At 37.3% G+C, this 25747-nt stretch overlaps 4 protein-coding genes across 5 annotated transcripts; 3 read left to right on the plus strand and 1 right to left on the minus strand.

The window, feature by feature from the left end:
• The first annotated feature begins 484 nt into the window (after positions 1-484).
• Positions 485-7186, plus strand: LOC113728047 (DEAD-box ATP-dependent RNA helicase 8-like). 2 transcript variants are annotated; one of them, XM_027252519.2, is made up of 10 exons: positions 485-1055; positions 1630-1690; positions 2625-2859; positions 3605-3843; positions 4565-4816; positions 4892-5072; positions 5233-5321; positions 5412-5485; positions 5597-5727; positions 6539-6963. In XM_027252519.2, the coding sequence occupies exons 1-9, from the start codon at positions 799-801 to the stop codon at positions 5673-5675; spliced, it is 1467 nt and encodes a 488-aa protein (XP_027108320.2). In that variant the 5' UTR covers positions 485-798; the 3' UTR covers positions 5676-5727; positions 6539-6963. The 2 variants fall into 2 exon arrangements, with proteins under 2 accessions (XP_027108320.2, XP_071937234.1); XM_072081133.1 differs by lacking the exon at positions 6539-6963 and adding an exon at positions 6995-7186 and having other exon boundaries at positions 569-1055.
• Positions 7187-8698: 1512 nt separating this feature from the next.
• LOC140037097 (transcription factor MYB17-like) lies at positions 8699-12219 on the plus strand. The gene is made up of 3 exons (XM_072081134.1): positions 8699-9869; positions 10664-10793; positions 11267-12219. The coding sequence occupies exons 1-3, from the start codon at positions 9734-9736 to the stop codon at positions 11940-11942; spliced, it is 942 nt and encodes a 313-aa protein (XP_071937235.1). The 5' UTR covers positions 8699-9733; the 3' UTR covers positions 11943-12219.
• Positions 12220-13583: 1364 nt separating this feature from the next.
• On the minus strand, positions 13584-16887 carry LOC113733157 (remorin 1.4-like). Its single transcript, XM_027259349.2, has 5 exons — positions 16568-16887; positions 15437-15487; positions 15104-15191; positions 14519-14600; positions 13584-14064 (listed from the first exon to the last, which is right to left on the minus strand). Exons 1-5 carry the CDS (start codon positions 16692-16694, stop codon positions 13867-13869), a joined length of 546 nt encoding a protein of 181 aa, XP_027115150.1. The 5' UTR covers positions 16695-16887; the 3' UTR covers positions 13584-13866.
• A 6196-nt stretch (positions 16888-23083) lies between these two features.
• Positions 23084-25532, plus strand: LOC113729495 (uncharacterized). The gene is made up of 2 exons (XM_027253786.1): positions 23084-24241; positions 24444-25532. The coding sequence occupies exons 1-2, from the start codon at positions 23084-23086 to the stop codon at positions 25530-25532; spliced, it is 2247 nt and encodes a 748-aa protein (XP_027109587.1).
• Positions 25533-25747: the final 215 nt, after the last annotated feature.

Here is a 25747-nt window from a genome sequence, read left to right on the forward strand (position 1 = left end):
ATATTAAATTAATTAAACGATGTAGTATATGAGAGATAATGATGGAATCATATTATTTTCTCTTTACTAATATCACTTTTTAATTATCAATTGGGTCTAAATATTAATTAACTTCAAGGAATGTTAGTGTAATTTTTTATACTTGAAGGGAGTCAGTGAAATAGTTCAAACTTCAGGGGAGGTTTCTGAAAGTATACCTATAATCAAGGTCATTTTCTATTTCAAAATCATTAACCGTGTGTGATTAACAAAAAAGTGAAGGACGAGCAGCAATTAGGTAAAACCAAATGGTGGCTAGTACGAATTTTTTTTTAAAAAAACACCGACCAACGACAAATACATATAAATACCGGCCCGACGGTGTAAATTCATAAGATATCTCTGACGCCCTAAAACGGTCACATCCGTCAGGCCCCTATACGAGCCCACTCAGACCCTCCTCTTAAAAAGCAGTTCTCAATTTTCTCCCTCTTCTTCTCCGATCAACGGCGAAGCGAAAGTTTCCCCAATTTCTTCCATAAAATTCACAAGATTTGTGTACAATTCTTCTCCATTTCCCGCAAAAAGAAAAACAAAATCGAAATCATTCCAACGCCCGGCGTTGAATTCACTCCCTCGGGACTGCAAAATCTGTGGCTCTTTTATTTGCCCACAATTTTGCTTAGTTGCTGAAAAACCCTACCTTCAATAGATCGATACAGTTTCGCAGTTTTTGTATATATCTCTTGGTTTTTAGGAATTTTAGTTTCACGAATTTGACCGAATCGGTTAGGGTTTGGATTCCGAACATTTTCCGGGATGTATCCGCGAGCAAGGTATCCACCGGGGATCGGTGGGCCAGGCGCAGGTAGAGGTGGTGGGAATATGAACCCGAACGCGAGCCCTAATTTTCAACCTAGAAATCCGCAGCAGTACTTGCCGAGGAATCCAATGCAGTTTCAGAATCAACCACCGCCGCAGCAGCAACAGCAATGGCTCCGTAGAACACAGTTAGGTAGCGATTCCGCTGTAGAGGAGGTCGAGAAAACCATACAGTCTGAAGCCGTAGACTCGAGGTATGGTTTATTTTTTATAAGTTCAAAAATTTTTATGTTCTTTGAGTTTTGTTATTATTTTCTCGCATTTTTTTGCTTCATTTTTTTCCTTTTGTATTTCTTCTTGGTCATGGTGAATAAAATCAAAGTTGACTTTTGGAATTTTGGTATTACGGATCTAAAATGCAAGGTTTGTTGTTTGAGAGTGTGTTGACTTTGGGGGTCAGTAGAGGTGAGATATTAAGTTTGTGATACTAGTAGTCTTTGTTGGTTCAAATCTACTGCCCAATTATTGTTTAATACCCTGTACGTATCGTGTAAGGGAAATTAATTGTAGGGCGTAGGGTGAATGCATTTGTCTCAGAGTCTTGGGGGGAATGTCAAGATGGGTATGCACGTTTCTTGATTTTTACATTGTGGAAGTGGAAGTGAATGTGTGTTACTATGTTTCAGTATTGATCTTAAATAAAGTTCGTCTAATAACTGTTCATCTATGCTTTCGAGTTTTGACTTTTGGTCATTGGACTTTTCTGCTCTTGTTATTTTAGCCTTTTCTGTTAGTGTGTAATTTGAACTATTTTTGTGCATTTTTTAGTTCCCAAGATTGGAAGGCAAAGCTAAAGATACCACCAGCAGACACTCGGTACAAAACAGAGGTAAGATTGTGCCAACATGACTGTGCTTTTAATTCCATTAGTATGTGTATTCTATTCAATAGGATTTTTATGGGACTCATGCGTAGCACCTTTAATTTGCATAATTCATTTCATTTCATTCATGTCTCCCATATATGTTCTTGTGCTGTCAGCAGGTAGGAACTCCTATGTGTTTTATTCATTTTCTTCTGTGATCAATCTAGTATCTCTGGCCTGGTCCAAGGGAAAACCAGTTTGTTTGTTTTTTGGTCTCTTGCTAGAGGTTCAGTATTTCACGGGCATTAGATGCATTTGTTTATGCCCCAGGGGCAAAGGGTTTGTTGGGATTTCTAAAACCTTTTGACAGGTTTTGCAAATATGCCTTTTATTGTTAATGACAAGAAATCCTTGTTGGCTGGTTAACTATGTCTTGTTCTGGCAAGGTTCAGAAAATCAGATCTCTCTCTCTCTCTCTCTCTTTCAGAGTTAAAAGTTAGTTTGAAAGTGTTTCTGTGCAAAAAGAACGTTCTGAAGAAGAGTAGGATTGATGAATTTATGAAGGGGTTTGAAATTTGTATCCTAAAGTTGTTGAGTTGATAAATTTATGAAGGGGTCCAAAATTTGTTAATTAATTGTGTTTCTTTTTAGGTGCCTTCATGAGAGGCAAACTTGTGGTTCAACTTAAATACAGAATTATGGAGCCTTTTTTCTTAATTTATTTAAGGTGCTCTATGTTCTCGCAGCCCTTTTATTTTCAGTTTATTTTGTACCTGCTAAGGTTTTTGTGAATAGAAAACTCTTGGGAATACTTTGTTAAACCATCTGATTACTTTTGTTGGAAATCACTGCATTCTAGATACATGCTTGGTTTTTTCAGGCTTAGTAGGCCTTGCTTTAAAGATATGTTGATCTATTGTATGTACCCTGACCTGTTTTCTTGCTGTTCGCATAACAGGATGTGACGGCCACCAAGGGAAATGAATTTGAGGACTACTTTCTGAAGCGTGAGTTGCTAATGGGAATATATGAAAAAGGTTTTGAAAGGCCATCTCCAATCCAGGAGGAGAGTATTCCAATTGCGCTGACTGGAAGTGATATATTGGCTAGAGCTAAAAATGGGACGGGAAAAACTGCTGCTTTTTGCATCCCTGCCTTAGAAAAGATTGATCAAGATAGCAACATTATTCAAGGTTATCTTTCAACCATTTTATTATGTTTCTTGTATTTTCTCCTTTATTGAAGTCAGTTATGATTGTCGTCACATAGTATGTTCTCCTTCAAGATCATTTACCTTGTGGTTTTAGGAAGTTGTGGACCTAAATACACTAGAGTGGAATTTGTTTCATTGGGAGGGCTTTGAGGTGTGGGCCAATAACTTTCTCTGAATAGTAGTCAGTTTCTCTGTGCATCATAGGCAATGAAATCTTTTGAAACTTTGGGAAATTCTTCTGCCATGGTGTATGATAACTTGGTCTAGCTGGCCACATGCCATATTGTGTTTACAGTAATTGTTTTTGGGATGGGATCCCATCTTGTGATATTACTTTCTAGTCTATGTGATGGCATATGATTAAAAGCTAGGAACTAACATTAGCATTGCAGGAGAAATTCAATGAAGAAAGAATTAAAATAATAAAATTAAAGTTATATTAGTTTGATTATAAGAAAGTCAATTGATACTATTAGCTACAAGACAATTTACTTTGTTTTGTTACATATTCTACTTGGCACTAGAGCATTACATCATCAAGTTATTAACTTTTACGAGGTATGATCCTGTCTCACTATCCCAGAATGTCTCTTTTATTAGGACTGCCTTTGTGGAGTTGCCACTGAGCTGTCCATGTTTGTGATGTTACTTTTTCTAGTATGGTTCTTCGAGGAGTTGCTTGCTTCAGTTCTTGAATTGCTCTGACTGATGTATCATTTCTGCAGTTGTTATTCTTGTTCCAACTCGGGAATTGGCTCTTCAGACATCCCAAGTGTGTAAAGAACTTGGAAAGCACTTAAACATTGAAGTCATGGTTACCACCGGGGGAACCAGTTTGAAAGATGACATAATGCGTCTATATCAACCAGTTCATTTGCTTGTTGGAACTCCGGGAAGAATCCTGGATCTTTCTAAGAAGGGCGTATGTATTTTGAAAGATTGTGCGATGCTTATTATGGATGAGGTCTGGTACAGCGTCTTTCTATTATCTTCTCCTATTGCTGTCCGTGCTTCTTGTGTGGTCGTCTGTGTTATGCTTGCTCGAGAAGCCTGAGTAATTAAAAGTAGGGCGAAATGTGAAAAGGTTGATTGCATTTTGAAGTTTTACTTGTAGCTAGGATTTTTTTTAACTTCTGCCTGGGTTCCCTATTTGTTTTTTCTCTTCTGCCTGTTTCTGTCACAGATTCACTTGTGCTTATATACTGTCCTTCTGTGAATCATGTGCTCTCTGTCTTTCCCATTTTTTTGGCTCAAGAGGAGGGAGGTTGATGCTAGCTAGAAGGATTCTTCTTCTTTCATTTTTTTTTAAAATATGTCACCATATTGAAAGTTATAAAAGATTGCTTTTTATTTTTCAAAATTAAGCACCTGGAGTTTTGTTAATATAACCTTTCCAGTTTTACAGTATATGCAGCCCGACAGCTCCAAATGCTAAATATTTCTTGCTGCATATTATAAGTTTGCAATAGCTCTAAACTAATAAAATTTTTTTGAATTGTTATATGACTTAAACTATGAGTTGCGTTTGTTGAAACCAAAAAGCTTTACTACATGATTTATAACAAGAAGATTATTAGATTGGTCTTCTTATTGTTAATTAATTTGTGGCATTCTGAACTTCTTATTTGTCAATGGCAATACTATAGTTATTTTCTTTTGATTGCGTTTGATTTGATTTCTTTCAGGCAGACAAGCTTTTGTCTCCAGAATTTCAACCCTCTATAGAGCAGCTGATTCGCTTTTTGCCTGGGAATAGGCAGATTTTGATGTTTTCTGCTACTTTTCCTGTCACCGTAAAGGATTTCAAAGACAGATATTTGAAGAAACCCTATGTAATAAACCTTATGGATGAGCTTACACTTAAGGGTATAACACAGTATTATGCTTTTGTTGAAGAAAGACAGAAAGTACACTGCCTCAATACACTCTTCTCAAAGGTTTGTCCTTTTTCTAATGTGTCCATAATTTGATATTTTCTTTGAACAGTTGACATAGTCATACTCTGTCTACAGCTTCAAATCAACCAATCAATCATCTTCTGCAATTCAGTCAATCGGGTGGAACTTTTGGCCAAGAAAATTACAGAGCTTGGCTATTCTTGCTTCTATATTCACGCAAAGATGCTTCAAGATCATCGCAATAGAGTATTTCACGACTTTCGTAATGGTGCATGCAGGAATCTTGTCTGCACAGGTATCTTTCTTGGTCCTGTTATTTTTGTGGCTTAAGTTTCTGCCCTTCCATCAGTTATTTGTGCTCATTGGTTGCTTTTTACTCACTTTAGTTTCCGTCTTGTGCTATGTCCAAGATTTGGTTAATTTTTCTTTCTTTTTTCCACATATTGTGCCTGCAGATCTGTTTACTAGAGGTATTGATATACAGGCAGTCAATGTTGTCATCAATTTTGATTTTCCGAAGAACTCAGAAACATACCTGCACAGGGTAGGTTGATGTAGGTTGGACATATATTCAAGGTCAACTGCTGATAGAGCTTAATCCTATTCTATAATCTCATGATTTTTTATTTAATAGGTTGGTCGATCTGGAAGGTTTGGACATCTTGGATTAGCTGTGAATCTGATCACTTATGAGGACCGCTTCAATTTGTATGGGTCATCTGATTTTAAATTTCTTAAAGAAGGTTACAGTAGGTGTTCATTTTTGTATTTTTTTACTCTTGCAGCATTAACTTAGTTTATTATACTTGGATTTTACAGGTACAGGATTGAGCAAGAACTGGGGACTGAGATCAAGCAAATCCCTCCCCATATAGATCAGGCGATATATTGCCGGTGATCTATGGTAATGGCACTTCCGTAGTTCCATTTGGCACATAGTGGTGCTAACAGTGAGTCACTGTCAACTTCCCTCAGTTTTTCGTTTTGTTTTTGGGTGTCTGCTACTACTTGTGCTGGCATCCTTTGAGTGTCCAGAAGTCTGGCGGTTGGCATTTTTGAATTCTTTGAACTGTTTATGTAATATGAACATAATTGCATACTGTACTTGCATTGTCACTACCACTGCTTCTTGCATTATCAGGACCTTTTTTTGTTTTTGTTTTTTTTTTTTTTGGGGAATAGCCTGGTTAACTTGATAACAGAACTTATAATAGCCTTCTTGCTTTTCTATTGTTTGATCTTTCTTTTTCCACCTGGAGTAGCTTTTGAAATGGGAAATATTGCTGCTTAGAAACACTATATGCATGTTGGAACAAGGAAACCTGTAAATGGGGTTTGAGCATCCATCATATTATTGCCACTAGTAGTTATGAGTATAAATGGTGGTCGGAATAGGAAAAGTGTAGGTTACTTCTATAAAAGAATTTTTAGGGGGCTTTTATGTTCTATGGTTATGTGGAATCTGGGATATGATTAAGAATACAATTTGCTTTTGTTTGCCTTGAAATATCAAGGCAGATGATATTTGTGTCTGATTAATGTATGGGTCATGAGAGTACACTTGTTAGTACTGTATGATTGTTATATTATTTTTGCCATTGCAATTGAGATCAATTAGTGCTGTACTGGTTTTTTGAAATTTGGCGATCCGATAGTGAAAAGTATGATAATTTTGGCCACTGCATTTCTCTTTCTTGTTATTGTGAGTCTCTTTTAATATATGCTTAATCTGACTCCTTGTGGTGGTTAATGCTGCTGCAGAAGTATTTGGCTGCATTGTTTGCTGAGCTGAATGATTTAGCAATCAATAGGAGACTGATGTGCTGTGTAAACTTGAGGCCTTATCGTGTGAGAACTTGTGGTTGGTTCTCCATGCAGAAAAACCTGGAGTTAGCTTAAACCTTGGGCCCTTTAATGCCGTTATATTTGACGAGGATTTGAAGAAATTTAGAGTCGTATATAGTGTTACCAGATAGATGCCGGATTCTCTCTTCAGTTGGCCTCTCATATCTGTTGGGTTCACTAAGCATTTGCTCTTGGATTGACGTGGCATTGTAGTTTCTGTATTTTTTTTTTAATGCATATGTACTTAAAATCTTCTAGAACTAGGTTCTTGGTAGCGTTCTCTATGTGTTGTGGAACTCTGCCGTGCAGAATTTAACCAATGGAATGTGTTTTGATTCTAATCCTTCCCTTAATTGCATCATGACAAATCAGATGGTGTGGACCCTTTTTGACCGTGTCATGCTCACTGGAGTTTTGCTCCGGACCGAAGCCGCTGGTGTCTGGGATCGAGGATAAGGGGTTTGAGGATTTCTGTATGGTGTAACTTTGTCCTACATCTAGAGTGCTCTCTCTCTCTCTCTTGCCGGAAAAAAAAAAGCGACATGAAGATGAAGATGTAGGTTGCGGATGTGGACTAATTAATATAGGCGACAAATAACTGCTTGTTAGTTTTAAGTAGACTGCTAAATATAGAAGTTCATTTGGAATTTTTCCTGAAAAGAAAACTCTCTGTGGATTCTGTCTAATCTAAATGAGTAGGCGTATTTCGTCCGACTTCCAATCCCCTCTAAACCTCTTCGTTGCTTTTGGAACGATTCAAGGGCATGGTCTGAAGCTCTGGAGGCATGAAGAAAATTGTAGTTAAAAGGAGTTGATGAAGGAACAGAGAGAAGATGAAGAAGACAGCATTCAACAGTAATGGGCTCTGCGAATCCAGTTTAAAGTTGATTCTTTCCATACATATCGAAAGTTCGGGAGTTTCTTGTTGGAAGCTTGACTACGACTTATATCCATGTCTAACGTTCACGTTGCTACAAGTGTTAGACGTAAACTGGAAACTTTCAATTGTCTGTGGAGAGCAGCCACTAGCTAGTTAAGGCAAATTCTTCGAGTGTTAAAAAGAATTTTCGTCTGGCACGGTCGAAGGGTGTGGTGAATCGAAGAATGAACACCTTTTTAAGTATAAATAAAAGCTGTACTCTGAGGGTGAGTTGCATATGTGAGACTGCTGGGGGGAGGCTAATTGATTTTCGTCAATGTCGAGTTCCGCGCTATAGTAAGACTCATCTTCGGCATGGCTGTACTAACCAAATAGAATTAAAGTTAAATTTAATTGTTACAGCTTGACTAGTGTTCCTCAACTTCATCATAGGATTAAAAGAAGTGAAGTACAAAACAGTGAACCACCGGCGTTTGGACCGGTAGTTACCACTAATGCATTAAAATTTGGTGGCGTGGCAAGCAAGCGTTAATTTACCACATTAAAAGTAGCTTTGCTTAAAAAATAAGGTGAATACGTAGTGCAGTTGTTTGGTCCGATGGATATTCAGTCCTTTCCGTATTATTCTTGAATCTTTTCGGGCCCTCTTCTCCTCCCAGCGTAGCGTAGGATAGAATAATCTATTCTATCGATTAAAAAAAAAAAAGTACAAAACAGTATGCCCAAAAGAGGTACGGGAACTTTTAAAAAAAAAAAAACAAAAAAAAAGGGAACTGTTTGAAAAGGAAAATGGGGATGAAAAGTTATACGGAGGAGGACCATCGGCCTGATTGATGAACAGAAAGTCGTGGCTCTGGGATGTGGAGTAAAAATGACCTATAGGGAGGAGGCAGACAGGCAGAGAGACTGTGGCACCGGTCTTTGACTGCATTGATGTCACTTACGTTTTGAAGGTGGAAGTCTTTAGTCCACCCTCCATCTTCTCTTCTTGCCGTCTCTTCTCCTTCAAATGATGGCACTGGAGAGAGTTAGAAAGCACATGCAACATTTTTGCAATCCACGCAACGCAAGAGTACTATCCATAATACATACATGGGGTATGGGAATGGGAAAACCATAATACTATTACTATTTGATAAATATAAGACTTGTCAACATTTGAGACGTCAAATATATGGTCCCCTCATTTATGATCCTACTGCATTTGGTGTATCAATCCGTACTTCCTCCTCTGTGTGACTCCATTAATGCCCCTCCTCTGTGTGCTTTCTTTGGCCCCTCCTCCATCACCCTACACATGTGCATTCCTTATTCATGTTCATATCAATCCTAGCTGCAAATAAAAATCAAATAAAAGATGCCAGGACCGGGAGGAGTAGAATTCAGCTTCCGATTCATCTCATAAATATGGTTCCATGTCCTTTCACTTTGATATCAATCTGGCATTAAATGCCTTTCACTTCATCCCTCCCTCCCTCCCTGCTTGCATTTCTTCTGCCTAGCTACGCATTTAATAATACCTCTTTCTGATCAATTCTCCCCACACACATTCACACACTACTTGTCGTTGCTGCTATGTGCAGGATGGCCCAACTTGTTGGTGGAGTATATTGGTGAAACTATTCAAGTCTCTTTTTTTTTTACCATTCGCACAGCGGAAGTTAGGCAAAAACAACCCCAAAACTTGAGATGAAGAATTAATGTAGTGCTAGTAAATAAAAGAGATTCTCAGACTAAAGAGAAGACGGAGCACTCATTTATTGTAGAATCAAACATTCATTCAATTTTATACTGCTGACCTCTTAGTATGCAATTCAAGTCTACCCCACCACCACTCCCCCCTTATTTCTCTGCATGCATATGTGCTTGGAGGAATACTATTGATGAATTTGCAGATAAATCTTATCATTGTATTAAATGCGACCACAGCCGGCTTTGAACTCGCTGAGCTCTCCCTCTTTTTCAGCTGTAGCTACAGTTTTAGCATGATCTACTGTGTGTGTGTGTTTATGTAGGAGAGGTCTTTTCACTTTCCTTCTCTTCTTTCGTGTAGCATTCATTCACTTCTTCCTCATCCCATGGTTTATTTTTTTATGCACCAAAGCTTGAGCTTTTGATCTTGTGCTCCGCTGCTGATCGTTCCTTCATTCATTCGAGAAGATCAGAAACTCAAGGGCGCAGAGTCATAAGAGAAAGATTTGATCAGGAAGAATAAAGTACAGAAGTAAAGTATGGGGAGAGCACCCTGTTGTGATAAGAAGATGGGGCTGAAGAAAGGGCCATGGACTCCGGAGGAAGATGAGAAGCTTATCGAGTACATCAATAAGAATGGTCATGGCAGCTGGCGCTCTCTTCCCAGGAATGCAGGTCAATTTACCTTGCACCTGAGCCATTTGCTATACTAACACGAGGAGTTACTGCTACCATTTTTTCAGCTTTTTCATTCTGTGGTTTGCCTGCTCAATGCTTGAAATGATAGGAAAAAGCAACCCCTAAAGGAAAGCGGGGAAAATGCACTCTCCGGATCACATGTAAACAGATTATTAACTAGCTACTGTACCGTATTAATTCTGGCTAATTAGTTCGAACTTGTAATTGTCCCCACAATCAATTGTGTCAAGCTCTTAAAGTCACAACCTTTTTGATACCTTATTTGTCGTACTTAATGCTAATGAAGTTCGATTGTCTTTAATGTTGTAGGTCAAAAAAACTTCATTGTCGTTTGACAAGAAACTATGCCCAATACTTCATTTTTGAATTCCTAAATATTGAAAGACAGAGATAACTAGCTTCGTGCTTTAGCTGGTATGAAAAAGAAAAAATGACTTTCTTTTCGGTGATACTGATGAATGGCACTTGCCATTTGGTAAGCCTTAGCATGAATCCCAGAGTTGTTATTCTTTTCGTATTTCCTTTCTGTTGCTGAATAGGAGCATTATTGTTTCAGCTTCTTTGATATCTCAAGAACTAAATTTGTGCATGTGCCTTGTCATTGGTGAATATCTACTCATTCATCCCTATTATATTTTCATAATTTCTTGGTTTATTTGAAATTAGCCTCTGGTTGTTCCTTGGTGCTGAGGATGCATCTCAGTTTGTTGGTTACAAATCTTGTCCTTTCTGTTAGCGAGGATTGTGAAATTTTGTCTATTCCTCCTAAGGTCTTCTCCGTTGCGGCAAGAGTTGCCGGTTGCGGTGGACAAACTATCTTCGACCAGACATCAAGCGTGGCCCCTTTAGCCCCGATGAGGAGAAGCTTGTCATACAGTTACATGGCATCCTTGGCAATAGGTTCGCTTCATGTTTGATCTCACAAAATCTCTACATATGCTCTTATTAATGCTGGTCGTATAGGATGTCTTCTGTGTTATTCTCGTTTTGCAATTGTGGGAGATTTCATGGCATCTCAAAAGCAATAACTTTTCTGTTCTACTAATGAGATGAAGAATTGCCAGCCAAAAGGAACAGAGAATCTTGATATTTTTGGGGCCGCCTGCTTCATGTCTCATAAAGCAGTGATATTGATGACAAACTGAAAACAAGAGATTGTTAGGATATATTTACTATAAGCTGGTTTTCAATTAGCAAAGTTTTTATTCTGGTCAGCTCAGGTTCGTTAGGATGTCAGCAGCCTACAATGTGAAGTTTTTCTCAAATCTTTCAAGTCAATAACCTTGTCAAAACAAGAATAACCTTGTCTGTTAATTGTTTTAAAAACATCTGGTGATTATAGTCATTCAAGGATCCTTGTTGTCTGTCTTTAGGTGGGCTGCCATTGCTTCTCAATTACCCGGGCGGACAGACAATGAGATCAAGAACTTGTGGAATACCCATCTAAAGAAGCGCCTAATTTGCCTTGGCATTGATCCTCAGACTCACGAGCCCTGTTCTAATCTAAGTGGCCTGCTGCAAAGACTTCCTGCATCCCCTTCCACCCGTCACATGGCACAATGGGAGAGTGCAAGGCTCGAAGCTGAGGCACGCCTTTCAAAGGAGTCGCTGCTCTTCGTACCATCATCCACAGGGAAGTCTGATTCTGACCATATATTACGAATATGGAATTCTGAGGTAGGAGAAGCATTTCGCAATTTCAATAAAAGTCAGAAAATAGCATGTGAAAGTTCAATTTCTCAAGCATCTTCATCGACTAAGTGTGGATCAGCAGCTTCAGGCACCATAGCAGAAAGAAGCCTGTGCTTAGCTGGTCCCTCGGTTGCTGGAGTAAACCAAATTGAAGATACAAAATGCCAGAGTAGCAGGTCAGCTTTTGAAGATATTCCTCCTCGATCAGATTCTGCTAGCTCAAATGACTTGGAGGATTCATCTGAATCAACGTTACAGCTGCTTCTGGATTTCCCTGGCACCAATGACATGAGCTTCTTAGCAACCACTGATGACTACATGATGTATTCTGCCAATAATGAGTTAAACCTCCTTTAGTTAGTTACTGTCTTTTCTAAGACTGCAGATTGGTGTTCCTGGATTTTCGGTTGGTTTCAGACCTCTGTACTTAACGTTTGAGCTGGTTTCTTTTAGCATCTCCAGCTGTGAAAGCAGGGTACAAGCCACCATATGTATGGTATTTTAGGCTTCGTGGCACGGCCAACTGATGCAGGGATATTGCGAAGAGTTGCATATCCCGTTTATAACAGCAAACGGAACGTAGTAGGCTTTATTTAGTATATATGGTAAACAACTACTGATCTGTGTGCAAATATGATTTTAGCTGCAAAAATTGCCTGTTGTAACTGTCTCACTTGGTTGATTGTGCCTTTTGTGCAAGACTTTCATTTTCGGGGTTCAAAATAACTTGGTGTGCATCCATCAGAAGTGTGATCTGACATGTCTGTTGCAGAAAACTTTCAGCATACACCCATCACTTTGTAGTAGCATAAGCTTTTATGGCTCTACACAATCAGATGCACGAGATTATTGTCAGCTTGAACCTTGCAAAGCATATTTAAAACCGTGAAGACTAGAATTCCACATGAATATTGGATTTTGTGTAGGAATGGCAATTGGAGCGGGTGCCTGCAGGAGGCTAGTGGGTGCCTGCATGAATATTGGATTTTTTCTCCTCTCCCCCCGTTTAGTTTAGAAACGGGGCGGTAATTCCCCACTCCATCTCCACCAGCTACCCGTTAAAAAAATGTGTGTGTGTATAATTATATATATATATATATATATATATATATATATATATATATATATATATATATATATATATATATATATATATATATATTATTTAATTAGTTACAAATTTATAATAATGACATTATTAGTTATATGTATTATATAATACATATTAGTATATATAATATAATTGATATTATCAATTATATTAATAATTATACATGTCTACTAATAGAAATTATTAATTTGTTATACTAAATTTCTAATTACACTTAACATAATAATTTTTTTTTTCAAAAAAAAAACACAATAATGACTTAACGATTGTATTTGTATCAAAAGTAAAAACTTGACTATTTGAGTTATATTTGTTCATCATGTTGAATTGCATTCAAGTAACTTTTGTTTAATTATTTTTATAAATTTCAATTATGAAATTACAATGGATAATAACTTGATGATACGTTGATATTTTAATACTCGATTATTTACTAAAATTTGATTATAATAAAATTATACGATAAATTTTTATTAACTCCACCAGTGCCCTACAGGAGAAGCGAAGCGAGATGAGGGGAACGAGGGGAATTAGTGGGCAGCGGGGTGGAGTTCCTAATTCTGTGTGTTAACCGTTAAAATCGATTTATTAATGACTCTGTTGTCAGTAATGAAAACAACCTTAAACTGGTAAATGCTTCGGTTCCACCGGACAGGCAGAGCTTGTCCATAAATTCAAACAAGAAAAATTAACAGAAATGCCTGCTAGATGTCGATGCAAGAAATACCATAAAGCACATATTCTGCAAGGAAATCTTAAGCCTTGTTTGGATTGCGATTTTTCGTCGGAAAATTACGTCGTTTTCCGTGATCACATTTCCCTATTACCTTTTTCCCTCACATACATCAAATCGCTACAGTAATTTTCCCATAAAAAATCATGAAAAATGCAATCAAAACACAACCATTGCTGCAAATACAAGCATCCAACCGAGGAGGAGACTTGCAGAAGCAGAATGTGTTCATGAACTGAGAGAATTACACAGTAGCAGAAATCGTAAACATAAGCCTTGCTTTCACAGGCTTTAAGCTCTTTTTCTATACAAACCACTTCAAAAAAAAAAAAACATGTGTCCTCGCATCCATAAACACGCAAGTACAACAACAAATAGACAAATTTACAAGGATAATGAAACTTGTTCTTCATGCTATATTAGAAGCCCGGAGAAGCTTAGCATCCAAAACACCCCACCTGTTTGGGAGCTTGATTAGTTGCACGGTATTTAGCAGACATCTCATCTGCTTTAAGGATTTCTTCACGACGCCTGGCTTCAACCATGGCTTTTTTCTCTTCCGCCTGCTTGTGAATCTCAGCAATCTTGTTTTTAATTGTTTCACCATAATCTGCTTTTTTCTTCTCCAGTTGTTCCTGCAGGTATCAGAACAATTAGCAACTGACAAAAAAAAAGGGAGAAGAATATTAATGTTTATCTTGGTTCAATTGCTGAATTAAATAGGTAACTTAAGAAGAAAGCACTTATTCTGCCTCTATAGTGATATTCTCTGAACTACAACATAACCGTGAATGTGATGAAGCAAAATCCACCCCCTTCAGCACACTAATGGCCACAAATTTCAGAAAAAAGGGAGCAGAGGGAGCGAATACAACAATTTTCGGTTTGCATGAATTATGGATACCCATGAGGTCAAAGCATGGTTGTAATTGTTGAGGAAATAGTGGCAAGTCAGTTAAGTAGTTTAAAGCAGATGGAAATGCTGTTTGGACCACCTTACGAGCCCAAACTTCCACACATTCAACTGAAAATGTCCCATTGCTGAAGGCACTAGTTTTTGAGAATGCCACTTATGTGCTGCCTGTTTACCTCAATTTTCTTCAATTTAGCTTCAATAGCTGCTTTCTTGGTATTTTCCCATGATGAAACTTCAGACAACTTCTTTTGAGCCCTGTACAATAATTTGAAAGGAATTACTAGTGATGTAGAAGTTGAAATCCTTGAGCAACAAGTACATCTGCCATAAATGGTAGATACAACCTCACAAAATGACAAGAATTTTATTTAGTAATGGTGAAGCAAAACAAGAGATGAAGAGCTACAAGTAAACATTTTCATTGTCTAAGTACATTAACAGTTTGGTTAGAGTACCATTCAAAATTCTTCAGAAGAACAACAGTGCTTCATCATGTTCAAAAACAAAATACAATGCAAATTAGAGGGTAGAAGCCAGTGACGTGCTTTCCCAGCATTTTCATCCTTGAATGCAATGTACCAACACTCTTTCCCTTGATGGTATGAAACAAAAAAAAAGGTAAAAGGATGAAAATTGAAGCTGCATACATGTAAATTTCGCAGCTATTTACTATAAGATCAAGAATCCAAAATAAAAGAATTGGTAAGTTCAGCCTTGTGGAAATGGAAAGTCAACGACACAAGTTGGTGAAACCTTACTTGTTTTCTGCTTTAGTTTTTTCGCTTTCCTCCCATGCCTTGATGAAGGACAATCTTTTCTCATTTTCAACCTCGGCAAGAGCAACATCTGGATGCGCCAACATGATTGTTCATTTAGTAGGGTTACACATGATGGAACATGAATCATACACGGGAATTTTCATAGCGTCAAATGTTCAGCTAAAAAATTAATTAAGAAGTCCTCATCATAACAGGCTTTTAGACAAATTCATTAACACCCTATATAATATAAGCACGCCAGACTTTGATCTCAGCATTTGGTTAGAGTAATTACTGGTGCTAGAAAGTTCTAGATGAACTTTTGGAACATACCCTTGTCAACAGATCCTTTGGGGCTCTTCTGCACTGAAGGCTCTGAAGCTTCTGGAGAATGAGAAAAAAAAAAAGTCATGTCACTATGAATAAAATTTTAGTTCAAGGTACTGAGTATCCAATAAAATCAAAAACTTTCCGAAAGATCATAATAAACAACAAATGCGCATCTTGGTAGGAATTACATTTTTGTAGGAGAAGCAAAAATTCGTGATCATTTTCACAAGCCATGTCAGGTTACTGGTTTTCCTTAGTGGAATATTTAAGCGCATAATGCAGAAAGAAATTACCCTCTTTTTTTTTGGCAGAAAGAAATGAACTTCAAACGACTCTAGAACAGGAAAAGGATGATGAGATGATGATATAACGCACCAAGAAACTGCAGGTCATAACCTTGAGACTGCTAATCAACAATAAGAGAATGTGCAGCTACAGTAATTTGTCATACAGGTATGATATCCATGTCAAACACTAGAAAGCAAGCATAGAGAAATACATCATTTTTTACCGTAATACCTTTCTTGGGCTTAAACATGAATTCTCTAGGAACACTCCTCGTAGAACTTACAAGTATTTCCGAAAACTTTCCAGGTGGCACCTCTTCGCAATACAACTAGTACTAGCGCGCCACGCAGAATAGAAATATATATATCCCCTAAAAGAAGTATTACTCCCAGTCCAACTAAAGATACTTTTCCTTCCTAAAAACGCTTCTTCGATTCTTAATTCTTGATACTCCATTTCTACAAACAAAAAAAGAAAAAACCACCAACCACCGCCAAGAAAAAATATGGCGTTATACTCTTCTCGAATTAGATCCCTATGATAAAATATAACCACAATAAAAAAAGCAAAGGCAACAAAGCTTAGCTTTTCTGAGGTGGAAAACTAAAATATATAAATAATCTTCGAAAATGTACCAAAAAATAAACATCACTAGTTATTCCTATTCAAGCGTTCAAAGACAGCAACAATTTAAATAGCGCAAGACTAGAAAATTTTACATACTCCAAGCATCGCATTAGCCCATGCCAATCAGCAAACATTAAAGCCAAAAAAAAAAAAAAAAGAAAGAACAAAAGATTTAACAGAGAAGGAAAAATGAATAGAAAAAGTGTTGAGACTACACACTTTCCGCCTTCACAATAGCCTTCTCCTCAACGACGTCGTTAGGCGGAACTGCCGACGCCAGAGGTGGTTCAGCTGCCAAGGGTGCAGCAGGTTCAACAGCCTTAGCAACGTCTACTTCCTCCGCCATTTTTTCAAATCGCAAATTCTACTACCACTCTTTCTTTGTTGCTAGCTAGCTTTATAAATTTCCCAGAAAGGAAAAAAGCAAAAAAAAATAATAATAAAAATGGAAATCTCGTCACGCTCTCTGTGTATCAATCCCCAGATTCTTCTTCATCAACATCAACGTCAACTACACCTACTATATTTAGTAGTCCCGCAGCGTCACTCGAAATTACTACTACAACATATTGCTTTGCTGTACAGAAGGCAGTGGTTGTGTGGTGTGCAGTGTTTGTAAGTTCCGCTGGTTAACTGGATCGTGACCGTTGATCATGATATGAGATGGGTTGTATGTTTGTCCGATGGTGAAGATCTGTTTGAAGTTGTTTGGTGTAGCCAGATGGCGCAAGGGTTAGACGTAGGCTGTATGTTCCTCCATGCCGACAGGTGCGTAGCTAGTTAGTGTGTGTGAGACCGTGTGTGTGCTAGCGTTGCAAACGCACAGATAGAGTCGCGTTTTCAATTCGATTTCAAGTTCAAAAATATTAAATTCATTGGTTGGTTCGTAAGTTAATTTAAATTTAATTATATATTTTTATTTTTATTTTATTAATAAAATTATATATACTTTTAATATTTATTAAAAAATTATTATTTTATTTATTTTTTAAAAATATAAATAAATATTTTTTTTTAAATTCGAATTCGAGTTCGAATCTGATATTTTCAACTAATTTAAATTTTAATTCGTTGAGTTCAAATTTAAATTTAAATTTCATAAAATTATATTAAAATTTGATTCCATTAGATCGTAACTTAGATTTGACTCGATTGTACCTTAATGTATGCAAGTGTTTGCTGGCTTAGGCGTGTCCGTGTGGAAAGTGTGTCAGTGTAGGTGATGGAGATGTTGGATAAGGTAAACATAGATAAGACCAAAAGGGAGCATAATGTCAATTGTTAAAAGGAAGATCATGGTTATGGTTCTATGGGCTCAACCACTCTACTCCACTAATCAATTGGCCTACAGGGTTTTCGGTTAACGATTATTCATTTGACGTTCGTAAAAGGGGAAAAAAGAAATCATAGGTGTTAAGTTTATAAATATGTGAAATTAATTTGAGAAAATATTCAAGGACGAAGAGATAATAAAGGTGTATTTTTTTGGTATTTGTATAAAATTTGACTGTAATTTACTATAGAATTTGTAAAAAAAAAAAAAAAACTTTTGTGTATTTAGGACTTGGAAAAATTAAAAACTTTCTTTTTTTTTTCTATTTGGAAGTGTGTTTTTCAGGAATTTATACAAGACAAATTTTATCTACACAAATCAGAAACACTCCAAAATCTTCAAAATACACAAAACATCAAAAAGCGCACATACTATATTTCTCTTCTATCACTACCCTCCCACCTCATCCTGTGGCCACCTTCCTACCGTTGTTGGTGACAGTCATCCATTTTTTCTCTCTTTCTTTCTTCTTTCATCACCACCCCTTTCGCTGACCCTACCCTCCGCCTCCTCTCCCAAACCTTTCCTCGTCCTACTCCCTTTCCCTTTCCCTTCTCTTCTAAACCTAATGATGTATACTCGGGTGAGAGAGAATGGGTGGTAGGGGCAGGGGAAAGAGGAAAGGAGGAGGGATAGAGGTAGAAAGAAGGAAAAGAGTGAGGAGAAGAGGGTGGGAGAAAGGAAAAAAAATGAAGGGTGAGGTGGCAGCAACGACAACAGTGGAGGTTGATGATGGTGGGTGGAGATGGAGACTAATGAGGTAGAAGTAACAACAATGAAAGTGAAACCAGTAAGGGAGTGTGGTGGCAGAAGAGGCAAATGGCAATATGAGTTTGTTTGGATAAGAATTTATTTGGATGATTTATTTGATCCAGTTACTGTAACACTTTTTGTGATGTGATGTATGTGAGATAAAAAGGTGATTGGGAATTGTGTGTATGATGCAAGTAAAACAAAATCTGAAATTTTTATTCCAAATTCTTGTTGTCCAAACAAACTAAAGTATTTTAGAGTGTGTATTGCAAAAAATTTGTAAAATTTTCTAAAGTGATTTTATAGACAAAATTATTTAAAAAACTTGTATAACAGGAAGACCCATAAAAACAGGGGTGCCAAAAAGACCCTTAATCATTTGAAATATATAAACCTCTATCATGATATTGAGATACAAAATGAGAAAATGGTTTCAAAAGGGAGTATAGAAATTTCCACAAAATTAATCACATACTATTATAATTGATTTCAGTTTCCATTTTAGGTTAAAATTTGGTTCTTTAGAGGGGACAAAATCTTGCTCTTTGTAAGAAATTGTTCCCCTGCAGATTACATCATAACCAAAAATTTCTCATTTACACATTAAATGACTCACACCTTGTTTTCTATTTACTTACTTCAATTGTTGTCATGATACTGATTTTCAAATATTCTTTACCAATAATTTAATTTAATTTTGGATCCGGGTGTCCATTGAACCATTGTCAAGATGTATTTCACATGTCATACTTTTGGAAATATAAGATTAATTAGAGAAAACAAATAAATACAAGAGAAGGTAGGTAAGATTAAATAGGGAATATAGGAAAATATAATAGTTATTAATGTATGTGTATATATATATATATATATATGATAATTTAGATGAATTTTAAGTGTGTTAACGAAATCGGGCACCTGTTATTATAAAAAAAAAATAAAATCAGGCATCCGTTAAATGGTCCCTCATTTAACATCCATGATTGACTTCACTTTAGTCATTAGTGCATAAGAATAAATTACCAAAGAAAAAAAACAGTTAACAACAATTGTTAAAAAATGAAAAAAAAGAAGAATAATATCTTTTTTCACGATTACATAGTGCTCCACCGTATCAAATAATTTATTCTTATATTTTCTTTTTATTCCTATTTAATAAAATTGTCGCTCTATCTCCATTCGCTTGTGCCCAAAAAACACAAGGATGGAAGGGAGAGGGGAAGAGGAGGGTCGCAAGGAAGAGGGAGGGAGGAGAGAGGTGGCGGGAGAGAGAGAGAGGGAGAGGGAGAAGAGATCCCGACTAGTGTTGGTCGGCAGCGGAGGTGATGGTGGGTTGAAGTGGTGGAGGAAGACGAAGAAAGGAAAAAATGAAATTTTTTTGTGTGTTTTTTTATATTTTGAAGTTTGTATTTTAAAATTTTTGAGAAGTTTTTTGAAATTATTCTGACTAAAGTTATTAAAAAACTTGTATTAGAAAAACTAGGCAAAAAACTCTTATGCCAAACAGGGTCTTGATTTTGCTATCAACTTTCGCCCCCTCTTATTATATTTTAGAGGTATATTGTCTTAATTCAAAAACAAAACTATTGAGTACAATAGAGGCAATAAAAACATTAAGAATAGTATCTTATACATGACTCACGATCATCACTTTTTCCCCATTTGCTTTTGTCTTACTTTGTGTGTTTTTTGAGCAAAACTAAACTTTTTTGTTTATAAGGACAATGATCTTTTACGAAGAAATCAGAAATTTCTACTACGTCAATTAGCTCTATGATCCATACAAACTGAATCAATTGAAACACATAAGTTGAATAAGAGATTTCTTACTTTGTGTTAGTTATAACTTGTATTTTGTGTAATACTTTAATCAACAATCTTAAAATTTTTTATTATTATGCAAATTTACTTAAAATGCATTTAAGATTATAATCCAAAGTCTGAAAACTCAATAGGGTTGATGGAACAAAACAAACTTCAATCAGTGAAAAGATAATTTATGTTCTTCTTCACTGTTTTTAAAGTAGTCCATGCACTTAATCCGGTGTTGTCACCCGTTCCTCCGTGATAAGAAGATGGTAACAAGGTACTCAAGGTGAAATGCCAAAAGAGAGAAGAAGATGAAGTACTGTTTCGCGGTCACATCTTGGATAAGCTTTCGAATTACCTGTATGATATTGTATATTTTCTACCAAATCATAGCGAAAATTTGGATTGCATTGGAGTATAATTACAATATTAACAAAATAAGATTTGGATGATTTTCTTATTAAGAAGTGTATTGATTTCATTTTTAAGGAAGGATCTCTCTCCTTGATTAAGGGCATTATCTACACGTGCTGACATCCAAATGTAAAGATTTCTTTTTATCTCAACCTTTCGATTAGACTAATTTCTTAAGATTGTATAGAGACTTGCTCAAAAAATACATAGTGAGATAGTATACGGAAGTCGATTACGGGATACATTAATAACTACCAAATTACGAAATTAGTCGAGCTACCTACCGGGCAAATGTAAAGATCTAGGGGTAGAGATTTATGAATCATTGCAAGTAGGGGTAATTATAGCAAAACTACACTATAATCGGAATGGTTACAAAAGAAACTACTCTACACCACTAATGCGTTCCAGTCAATTTAGTATTGAAGCATTTTTGCACTGAGGAGGATGCGTCGATTCTCCGAAACGGGAAGTGAGAATTCCATACTAAAGTGAACCATGCGGACAAGAAGAACTTGGAACAACAATAATATTGGAAGGTCTAAGGAGAAGAACACTTTTGAAGAAAAAAATACTTGCCAAGAAGAAAAATTGAATTTGCTATTTTTGTGACAAAAATGCCTTTTAATTTTGAATTAATTTTTTTTTACATCACCAACAAGTTTGAATGCGTGCCACATCATCTTACTTAAAATTTGATCATCAACTTTTGTATATGTGATAAGCAAATCCGTTAGCTAGAAATGGTACATAGAAGATTTACCATTTAACTTTGGGCAAATTATCTAATTGGCCCTTTAACTCTTTGTCTAGGTAAAATTAAGCCCCTCATCTATTTTTTGATGACTTTAAGCCCTTGAACTTGTAAAAGTGGGAAATCGTGGCCCTTTTATCCAGTTTCTCCGGTTTTGCAACCGGAGGACCAATTCACACGAATGCAAGTGTGCTTCTTCAAAGGGCATTTTTGTCTGCATATTATAAACAAAAATGGCACAACTCCTCCACATTTCCTCCATTTTCCTAACCCAACCCAACTGCTAGTCGAAACTTCACAGCAACAGCCTTACCCATTTTCATCTTCTCTTGAGGATCTTTGCGGAGGGAGAAGAGCAAGAGAGTTAATTCCTACTTGTCGGGTTTGGGTATCATCGACATTGAAGCAACAATGGAGGGGTGGCAAATCAGGCCGGAAAATGAATACTTTGATTCTGTCCTCGCTTATGGTATGTATATTCGTTCGAACCTTTAAATGTGAAATAGGTAGCATATTTAGTGGTCAGATGGGTGAAGAGAGTAAAATTTTGATGGTGGGGGTTACTGAAAGTGACGTGCCAGTGGTCTTAGATGTGGGGGTATGGTGGTGGGCACCTAAGTTTGTTGTTTAGTTGTTCAAAAAGTGTAGGAATTTACGAATAATTAGCATTTCATTAAAAATTGGAACTTTTTTATTGTTTAACTTCGATTTAAGCATTACATTAGGGTTATTTTTTAAAAAACATGTGAAAAAGAAATTGAAATTTTAATTAATTATGAATTTGAATAGTATTTTTATCTGCATTTGTTGTAGCCCAACTTGTATTGAAACAATATATTCATATTGATATGTAGATCCAGAATGTGAAATATTTAGCATAAGATTACACCATGGGGGAAGAATAAATTGGGGAAATTATGTCAGTTATGAGAATGGAGAAGTGGCCTACATAGATATGTGTGATGCTGAACGTATGTCAATCCATGAGTTGAATAAAATGGTTGGAAAAGTTGGTCATCGTAATGCAACCATTTTATACTATTACCTTGAACCAGTTGCAGACACGAGGACTGGTTTGAGAGAATTGTCTACTGATACCCATGTTAGGACATTCTGTGACTGGGCATATAAATTCAAGGTGATGGAAGTGTATTGCCATCATCTGACAGATCCAGAAATTGAAGAACTGAAAAATGCTGTAATAATAGAGTCACCAGACAAAGGGAAAAAGAAAACTGGAGTTGTCATAGAGGAAGTAGATGATGAAGAATGCATAACTAGATATGTAGGTACTGAGAAGAGTAGTAGAAGGGACTGTATGGTTGGGAATGTAGGGGGTGAAAAAAGAGCAAAAAATAGTCAAAGGGATAGTAATGTTAGGGCAGTAGAAGGTGTAGATACGGTTGAAAAGGTTTGGGGTGAAAAAACAGCAAAAAACACTCATGCAGCTAGTAATGTTGGGACAGAAGAGGGTGAACCTGAAGCTGACTATGGTGGTGGTGAACACGAAGGTGAACATGAAGCAGAGGGTGAACATGAAGCTGACTATGGTGGTGAACAGCAAGGTGAACATGAAGCAGAGGATGAAAACATAGATGATGAATCAGAATCCCAAGTAGAGGAAGAAAATGATAGATTTAGTGGTGCCAATGACTATGGTGGTTAAGAGATTATGCTGCACATTTTGAATTCGAATGCTGATGGCTGTGGTGAAACTTCACAGCAACAGCAGAGAGATGAAACAACTGACCAGACGCAATGTTCAGAACAAGAGAATGTTTGTGGAAGGCAAACAGAAACTGACCTGGAAACACAACAGCAAGGTGCGAGAAAGAAACAAGTTAGGAGAAAGAGAACCAGATCAGCAGAACAAACTAGCCAGGGACCAGAGGATATAGATTCACTCCAACAAGATTACATCCCTGATCACCTGAGCAGTGACAATGACTCATCAGATGATGAATTCAAAGGGAGATACAAAGACTTTGTCCTAGAGAAATTCCTCAGGGATCCCAAATTCGAGATTGGGATGAAGTTTGAGTCAAGAGCACAATTCAAATCTGTTGTGACTGAGCATGGGATTAGGATGGGTAAACCTGTTTGGACCAGTAAAAATGAGCCCACCAGGGTGAGGGCCAAGTGTAGGGAACCATGTAAATGGTTTGTATTTGCTTCAATAGAAAAGACTCTGGGCACAAAGGACTTGGTAGTAAAGACTCTGCATGATGTCCATGAAACATGCAGCCATGCATGGAAAAATAAGAATATTACAGCCAAGTGGCTGTCTGACAGGTATGTAGAGAGGATAAGATCAAATAACAATCTGTCAACAAGAGAGTTAAGGCAAACAGTCCATGAAAACTACCAGGCAGAAGTATCTAAGCATGTTGCAGCTAAGGCCAAGATACTAGCTATAGAGAAGATCAAGGGGTCAGCTGAGTCACAATACAAGAAAATATGGCAATATTGTGAAGAAATTAAAAGGACTCATCCTGGCAGTACAATGGAGGTTATGTTCACTCCATTTAGAGAACCTGGATGTAATCTAAGGTTCATGAGGATGTACTGCTGCCTTGGCCCACTGAAGAAAGGCTTTAAAGATGGGTGCAGACCTATTTTGTGTTTGGATGGATGTCATATTAAAGGTAGATACCCAGGCCAGCTGTTGACAGCTATTGCAGTGGATCCCAACAATGGGCTTTGGCCAGTTGCATGGGTAGCTGTTGAAAAGGAGGCCACGGAGCAATGGAGATGGTTCCTAACCCTCTTGAGTGGCGACTTGGAAATACAGAACCAGGGACATTATACTTTCATGTCTGACCAGCAGAAGGTAAAAGCTTAATGAGAGCTCTAAAACTTTTATTCTATGGTAAAAATAAGCCCCTTAACTTTGTATAGCAGAATTTAAGCCCCTTAACTTTTAGTGTAGGTAAAAACAAGCCCTTGAACTTTTAATATAGCATACTTGTTGCCCTCAAACTCACCACTTGGCTTGGATATCTAACTTATACCTGTTGTGATATTTTTTGTAGGGACTGGACAGAGCACTCGCAGAGGTTCTACCAAATTCTGAACACAGATACTGTGTTCAACACATGTATAGGAATTTCAAGAAGAAATATCCAGGATTAGGTTTAAAGGATCGATTGTGGCATATAGCAAGCACCACAACAGTTGAACATTTCAACCAAGCCTTGGATGACCTTGAAGCCTATGACAAAGAAGCACATGCATGGGTGAAGAAGGGACCACACCCTCGACATTGGTGTAAGGCCTTTTTTTCCAAACATACACAGTGTGATATGTTGGTTAATAACCTGTGTGAATCATTTAATGCCCATATTTTAGAGGCTAGGGACCAGCCTATTATTTCTATGATGGAGGCTATTAGGGAATACTTGATGGAAAGGATCCAAAAGAGAAGGGCAGCAATGGAAAAATACAAGTTAGATGGTGGACCACTCATTAGAGAAATTGTGGAAGAAAGGGTCAAACGTGCAGCACAATGGGAAATAACATGGAATTCAGGCTCAGGTTATCAAGCAAAAGGGCCACGGGGAGCCCAATTTGTTGTTGACCTTGACAAAAATGAGTGCACTTGCAATTTGTGGGCCTTGAGTGGCATTCCATGTTCCCATGCAATTGCTGCTCTACATAGAGCTAAAAAGGATCCCTACAAAATGTTGGCTAATTGCTATCATAGGGAGGTATTTTTTACCATCTATGATAATGTGTTGCAGCCTATTAATGGAGATATTCAGTGGCCACAGTCAGACATGCTGGAGTTGGACCCACCAGCAAGTGTCACTCAATCTGGTAGGCCAAAGAAAGCTAGAAAGAGAGATGTTACAGAAGGAAAAGATCATGACAAAAGGTTGCGAAAGAGAATTGTAATCCACTGTAGAAAGTGTGGAGGGATTGGACATAATGCTAAAACTTGCAAGAATCCTCCTAAGTCATCTACTGAACAGCAACCTTCTCAACAACCACCACCTACTGGACAACCATGTAATCAGCAGCAGCACGAAGCACCAACAAAAAGACAACGTGTGCGTTTGCACTTCATTATAACTTTCAGCCTGTTTGTGACCTTTTTTTGTGATCTGAAATGCTTTCTTTAATATGTAGGTAAACAAGAATCAGGGACAAAGAAATCAGCAAAAAACTCAGCAGCAGCCAACACATCAACCTCAGTCCCAGCCTTCTCAGCAGCCGCCAACACATCAACCTCAGTCCCAGCTTTCTCAGCAGCCGCCAACACATCAATCTCAGTCCCAGCAATCCACCTCAAGACCACCAGTTCATAGGCACAAGAGAAGTACATCAAAAAGGCCAC

Source organism: Coffea arabica, chromosome 2e, assembly GCF_036785885.1.
Source record: "Coffea arabica cultivar ET-39 chromosome 2e, Coffea Arabica ET-39 HiFi, whole genome shotgun sequence".
In the NCBI taxonomy this organism is placed as follows: domain Eukaryota; kingdom Viridiplantae; phylum Streptophyta; class Magnoliopsida; order Gentianales; family Rubiaceae; genus Coffea; species Coffea arabica.